The sequence below is a fragment of the Styela clava genome, chromosome 15 (genome assembly GCF_964204865.1).
Source record: "Styela clava chromosome 15, kaStyClav1.hap1.2, whole genome shotgun sequence".
In the NCBI taxonomy this organism is placed as follows: domain Eukaryota; kingdom Metazoa; phylum Chordata; class Ascidiacea; order Stolidobranchia; family Styelidae; genus Styela; species Styela clava.
The window spans coordinates 4,923,689-4,930,781 of NC_135264.1; the positions used below are offsets into that span (position 1 = coordinate 4,923,689).

The following is a 7,093-nucleotide window of genomic DNA, read 5'->3' on the forward strand; positions in this document are numbered from 1 at the left end:
GTTTATGACGCGCTCCATACGGAGCCCCAGGGCTCTCCGATTTCAAATCACTCTGGCAGTTTGGGATATCTTGACAATAAAAACCAAAACGAAAATTAGAAGAATAGCAGGGAATCGGCTTTCCTCTCCACATGAGTAAATATGTTAACCCCATCCTATATCAACGAATACAAAGCCCCACGTTCCCCTTTACATGGGTCGTAACTCATAACGAGTGGTGGCATTCAAATTTTTCAGCTGGTTCCATCACAAAAGTCATAGATTTCGGCCGGTTCTGTTACATGTTTTTTTAGTAATGCTGACCGATTCGCTGATCTCATTAAATTCCGTGAGACGGTTTTATAGAACGGGCTAAATCCCACCACTGGTCTCAACCCCCCCCCCCCCCCCTTTGGTTTGAGAAAAAAAATTCATGCGAAACTTCTTCCACAAAAAAGCAGCATCGTCGCGCATTATGGTTTCGTCAAAACGATATTATTCTGCGTACTATCACCGCAGCGCAATTAACACCGCCATACTTTTTAATCTTTAGGATATGTTATTTTTTTAGTTGGCGCTGATAATGACAAATAAGAATGCGTGATTGTTGATTGTTATTCAGTAACGCGTATGTAACTGCCGTTATGGCCTTCGAAATGAAAGAAGGGTTATGAGCTAATTTCAGGACATTCTCTTCCCGATTTCTTTTATTTCAATACAAAGCAGGGCGCATTGAAAAGCAAAATAGAATTTATTAACATAAATTCACTACGAGTTACGTAAAATTTACCGACGGCTATCGCCAACAGACAGAAAGGATGAATGTGAGAATTTTTTATTTCGTGTCATTTCTGCGCCATCATATTTTTCAATTTCTAATTTTGAGTAAATCGCGTCAACATTGTTTTGTAAATTTAGAAACGTTGAATCGGATAAGCAAGGCATGTGAATATTGTATTCTATGCAAATTTCCCGAGATATTGCGGAGAAATAATATTTTGAGCACGTAGAAATGCCATTATTGCTGATCTATTCACGTGTTAAGTATCAGTGTTTTAAACCAAAGCTGAGTTACGTGAATACTCAAAACTGAGTATTCTAGAGATTACCTATTTGCGGAGTTTTTTAATTATTATTCAAAATGAAAGTAACACGGGAACGATATAAAATTAAAACATAAAAATGTCAACTATCAGCTTCACAAATATCGCATCCCGGGGTCAGTAATGATAATATTGTTTGCTCAAAATTGAAACCGTAACTGTGATACAAATCCAACAAATAAGATAAAAATCAGAATAAGATTAATTTTTGTTGTGAATACATTTCTTAATAGTTGTCTTTAACATCTTCGCCGATGTTCGTTGAAATATTCGAATAATTTTATATAAAAAAAATACGGTTTGCCCACTACCAATCACGGCGCATGTAAATAATCAATAAATGACAAAAAAAAATCAACTTTGTTAGCATTGAATTCCAAGTAAAATTTCCACATTTCATGATTCGATCGCGCCACACGCGAGCGTGTTTTTGTATATATTCACCAAACACCGCCAAGAAAACAGAGGCGAGCTACACGTGACTGTGGAATTTCGCCGTGAACGACGCATTGTTTTTAATTTATTACACGCCTCACGCCGTCGTGAATTGAACTTTTGGCGCACTGTTTTAATTTCACCGTATGCCCCCCACCCCATTGGAAAAATCCTGGCTGCGACCCTTGTTCAAATTCTATATCTCACTATTGATTACAAAAGTATAATTGCATCCAAATCAACAGTATCTATATATATGACTATATGAAAGATCGTTAAAATTAAATAATATTCATATGGAGCACAGAGCTATTTGGAGAGGCCGTGGTTCGCCATTTATTAGGCTTTCGACTTTATCGGCTTTCCTCTCCCTCTGGATAAATATGTAAGTCCCATGATATATCAATGAATAAATACAGCAATAACCGCACCCCACGTGGCGACTGATTCATATTCTGTTCTGTAGCTACGTTTTCTGCCTAATAGATATGTATTCCCAATATGCATATGCTTATAGTTAGTGTGCTTTCAACGTACCATACTTCGAAACACGAATCGAAAAATTAAAAGCCTCAATACGGCCAATTTCGCACTCGACCCAGCTGAAACAAGGAATGTTTTCAGCGAACGATGTGCTTTCTTTATATGCAACGAACCATTTAGCTGGACGGCGTAAAAATGAAGGGCACATTGGATTAATGAGCAAATATTTGGAAGTTTCCACTCATTGTATATAATCACTATATATGCTCATTGGATAGCTGAAGCGCTTCTTTCACCGACATGTAGCCAACTAATAGCCTACAGCAAATTGTTTACATAACGAACGAGCGTATACCACTCAGCTGCGTTGTAGCTAATATTTGATAGCAGTATGTCTTGTTAACCAAGCAGTTTACAAGTGTAATTGCTAGCCGACCACAAATTAAATTTATCAGGAGCAGGCAAATATTACAAGACAGGGGTTGTGCAATATACGTACTCAGTGGTATGCCTAAGCTGATATATTGCAAGTGTTCTTGGCCTTTTCAACGAGAATTAGGATGCAGTTATGTTTTGTCAGGGTGACTGTAAGATCAGCTTGAGAAAGTTGTTATATGATATCAATATTGAAAATTACCTTATTTGATATTCATTATATAATATGCATATTATATTAGACAGAGACTATTATATTATTGGTTTTATCGCAATTTTAGCAATTTTTTATTCATCTACTTTATATTAAATCAATATCTATATTATGGCGTCAATAACAAATCTCACTTACAAAATTCTAAGCGTCAAACATTTATGCGCTGTCAGGAATTTGATCGAAGAACATTTCACATCTACATTCTCATTGGGAGTATATTTAAATTGGACTAAAGAAGACTTGATTCCTACATATTATTCCCTGATAGAGGTGTGCTTACTAAAATTATTTAATATGCAGACATATGAATCAACTCAACTGTCCTGAGTAGTGATTATGTACAACAGATTTTGAGATATATTAGGGAGATAAATGGAGTGAGCTTGGAAAAAGTGCGGATGTTATTTTTTATATAACGCTCATTTACGCCTTTATTTATTTTTAACCCAAAGGGCTACTATACAAGATGACGCAAAAATAACGGTACTCACGTAGTATATGTACCAGGTTAGGCCATAATTCTATTCCGATTTTCCTTATTTTATTCGGAGATAGCCTGTGTTAACCAAGTGAATATACCCCCTGCTCATAGGTTTCAGTTCCTTCACACAACTTGATGTAAAAGTAGTCGAACAGAATTAGTTGCTTTCATTATGGTACATACACTTCTGGAGCGTCAAAATAACTCTCACATTTCAATTTTCAAAAAAAATAGAGAGTGTAGCCTTTGTTAAATGTTTATTACATACTTAATTAATTAACAAGACATTCAATTGCAATTTTGTGTGAACTGCTTTTTAAAAACAACGTCTTTGAGATGGTCCAATACAGCTGCAATAGATGTTGTAAGCGTATTTTTAAGTCTTCCATTTCTCTCTAAGGTATTTCCAATGGACGATTGCTTCATCTTGTTGAAACCATGCCATTGCATTTTTCCAACATCCCTCCTCAAAAAATAAGGACACCAAATTTCAAATATAGCAATGGCACACCAAAAATGAGAATAAGAGTTTATCTATATATTAGAGCAGAGAATAACAAAAGTATTTATACTGTTATTTGTGGCAAATATGCAGCTTACATAAAAGGTATTATATGTTTGTATGGTGGATTTGGGAAACGCACATGTTGTATTATAGGAAAGGATTGGTCCTTATATTTGTGTTCTATATATTCCATATATATACAATATAACCTACTTGAACGATCTTCGTGTACTCACTGCAGACTGGACTAGACATTTTGTTCCATCGGGAATGCTGTTAAAGTCTAGAAATTTAGACCAAATTCAGCATTACAAATTTATTCCGTTCTCCCGATTAGTCACAAAGTAGAGGAACCTGATCATAAAATAGGGATTTTGTTTAATCTAGATTCATGAAATATATACTGATTAAAAGATATTAATAATTTTACGCATACATTGTTAATCCCAGCATATGTAAAATAAAATAACTGAAATTAAGTTCAAGAAACCAAATCAGTTCAAGAAATTGAGCTCATAAATATTTTCATCTGATGAACATTGAGTGCATTTATGTGTTTATAGTACTCTATTTTATTTCAGTCTTTCTTAGGGCAAGGAAACTCACTCGGGGCATTTAGGGATAAAGATGCTGAATTATGTGGAGTTGTCATCAATGTGAAACACGACGATAATGAAAGGATAAAATATGATAAAGCACTACATATCAGTGAAAAGACAGCTACTATACATCGGGTAGAGAATATATTTTTGACTTTAATTTACTTTGAATCTTCTTTTCCCGATATTGCCCCTTAATTTAATACACAATAATTCTGTTTATATGTGTAAAGCTCATGGTGGCAATCGGAGGAAATGAATTATCTGATATTCTTGGAACCAAACAATTTTGGGAGATGAAAATGGGAACTGTGCATCCAAGGTATAGAAGGAAAGGACTAATGCCTGAACTTATTAAAAGGTAAGATCAGTAAATGTATTTATAGTGATACAACTTTTTTTGAACTTATTATCATCATATCGATATTAAAACTTTACTATTTTCTTGAAATTTAGATCTACAGTTCTTGCCAAACAAAGGGGAATTGAGAAACTTGTACGATTTCAAACATATAATAAAGCTCTGAAAGAACCTTCGAAAATGGACGGATTTGAAGTAATCAGACACATTGAATTGAAAAACTATCTTGACCCCGTCACAGGGCAAAAAGTGTTTTCGGGAATGAAACCACCAAATGACGTGCAACTTATAATCGCTAAAACGTTGACTTAATGACATCCTGGGCCTCTGTATGAAGAACGGCATATGCCAACTCATGGTTTTGACCATGTGACTCAATGATAAATTGGAAAATAAACCTATTTTTCGTATTCCAGTCAAAAAGTCAACATTACGCATGGTTTATACTAACTGCTGAATTTCGATGGTTCATAATAAATTCAAGACCGGCCCATGGTCGAATATTCTCGAAAATATTTGGTGTGAGATACGCAGATAGATTATTCTGTAAATTTAATTACACTTTTTCTAAGAAGTCTTTGGGGCTTGATATTTCACCCCAAATGGGACATAGAGAATTGCAGGGCTCAGTGAAAACTTGGAGCGGAGCCACAATACTTGGCTCAAAATTTATTTTAATGCGCATGGCGTTACGTAGCCCGCGATATAAGTTATTACCGGCTTTCAGAAAATATGTGCAATCGTCACAACACAATAGATGAAATTTGGCTCATTCAACATCAGAATGAAGAGATAATTTGACTAAACAAACTAATCCGCTAATTATTTTTTCTCTGTTGCAACAGATTAATTTTATTTTACGTCGCAAACCCGCTAACAGCATTGTTACCTGTATCTGTAGGCTACATGTCTCGTGAGTCCATTCTTATTTTACATATATATAATATTTATAATGAATCGTGTTCTTCTGAACTTTCGGTATTTGTTTCTGCATTTAAAGTTTTTCGCCGTTCCACTGTCAGTGTACTTCCCAGACAAACAATGTTATGCCCAAAGTTTTTTCCCGAAACTCCAGTCATGCGGAATTCAATACCTCATAACTGTTTTCAAGATCATATTGACATGAACTAACTGCTTGGGGTCTCGCGCCACACGGTATTTATCAACGAACAATTCCAAACTTTAAATCGCCAGATAGCCAAAATCATGTATCAATTCACTCATGATATGTTGCCTAGAGCTTTTCAGGGTTACTTCACGACTCAGTCATCAGTACACGACCATAACACAGGGTTACTTCACGACTCAGTCATCAGTACACGACCATAACACCAGATCAGCCAGTAGAGGATCTTACCAAGTTCAAAGATTTACTTCGGATTAGCATTTACATATTTATCCAGGGGGAGAGGAAAGCCGATAAGACGGCTTATCCATATGGCGAATCACGGCCTCTCGTCCGGTTACCGTACAATTCCAAGTCGGGTATGGTATTAGATATTCTATATTGTTTGTTTTCGGGAGCATGGACTTGGTGTTGGAGGAAGCCGTAACCGACCAGCGGTTACGTGAACCACCCAACGACGGCGATGAGTCCAGCAATCCTCTCGCACATAACCATCCCTGCATGGGATGCGAACCCACGCAGAGTAATTAGAGGTGCGGTAGCGAGCGTATTCCTAACGCTTAGCCCGTTGAGCCACACTGCCGCGCCAAATTCGAATTTGTTTTGTTCACAAGACTCGGGTTTTCCCCTGTCAATCACGTGGTTTGAAATTGTCGTTTTCCCATAATGCTATATTAGAGGTTTGATACTGTCACCACTAGTGTACGCCAATGAGCAACCGGAAATCTATTTAATTCTATAGTGATATACTGTTACTTCTCTTTTTATTTGTTTCTTTTATTTTTCTTATTTTTAAAAAGGTGCTGTAGACTAGATGACGGAGCAATCCGTCCCTCACATCACATCACAACGTGAATTGAAATACCGTAAGATCCGATTCACCGCTGTATTATCGGTACCGTAGTCTACCTCGTGGAAAAGCTCCCGACTTTCGAAAGCTGCTGACTCGCGACGGCAGAACTGGTACAATTGATTTTTATATTTACTTTTGTTGACGTCACTATACAAAACATCAAGTAGAATAACGAAACCCATAGGACGTTGTAAAATAAATAAAAGTTATGGCCCTCTAGCGACAACAACAATCTTGACCACTAAAAATTTCAAAGAAATTAGTCCAGTAGTTAATGAGAAAAGCGACTTTTTTGCAACAACAAGGAGAAAATAATGACTAATAATGATACCAAGAACAACAACAACATAATAACAAAACGATCCATAGGTACACTTTTTGTCCAATAAATCTTTCTTCTAAAATCGGCGCAATGTGTCTCCCAATAAACAATCGCTACTGAATACAATAAACAAACGCAGAAAAAGAATAGGAAATGTTAAGAAATATCCGTATCGCACTGAAATTGTACAAAAT

The 7,093-nt window shown here is 36.2% G+C and overlaps 1 protein-coding gene and 1 long non-coding RNA gene across 3 annotated transcripts; one reads left to right on the forward strand and one right to left on the reverse strand.

Moving 5' to 3' along the window:
* The first annotated feature begins 2,265 nt into the window (after positions 1 to 2,265).
* Positions 2,266 to 5,555, forward strand: LOC120334266 (uncharacterized). 2 transcript variants are annotated; one of them, XM_039401743.2, is made up of 4 exons: positions 2,266 to 2,922; positions 4,220 to 4,372; positions 4,471 to 4,598; positions 4,694 to 5,555. In XM_039401743.2, the coding sequence occupies exons 1-4, from the start codon at positions 2,761 to 2,763 to the stop codon at positions 4,908 to 4,910; spliced, it is 660 nt and encodes a 219-aa protein (XP_039257677.2). In that variant the 5' UTR covers positions 2,266 to 2,760; the 3' UTR covers positions 4,911 to 5,555. The 2 variants fall into 2 exon arrangements, with proteins under 2 accessions (XP_039257677.2, XP_039257678.2); XM_039401744.2 differs by lacking the exon at positions 2,266 to 2,922 and adding an exon at positions 3,572 to 3,740 and having other exon boundaries at positions 4,230 to 4,372.
* On the reverse strand, positions 3,374 to 6,668 carry LOC120334274 (uncharacterized). The gene is made up of 3 exons (XR_013468899.1): positions 5,488 to 6,668; positions 3,852 to 3,992; positions 3,374 to 3,599 (listed from the first exon to the last, which is right to left on the reverse strand). It is a non-coding gene; the product is annotated as an uncharacterized LOC120334274 (long non-coding RNA).
* Between the last annotated feature and the right edge of the window lie 425 nt (positions 6,669 to 7,093).

Excerpts from the sequence above, each read along its gene's own strand:
- LOC120334266 (XM_039401743.2), top strand. The coding sequence starts at position 2,761 with ATGGCGTCAATAACAAATCTCACTTACAAAATTCTAAGCGTCAAACAT. Across the intron at positions 4,373-4,470 it reads AGACAGCTACTATACATCGG|CTCATGGTGGCAATCGGAGG; the intron begins GTAGAGAATATA and ends ATATGTGTAAAG. Across the intron at positions 4,599-4,693 it reads ATGCCTGAACTTATTAAAAG|ATCTACAGTTCTTGCCAAAC; the intron begins GTAAGATCAGTA and ends CTTGAAATTTAG.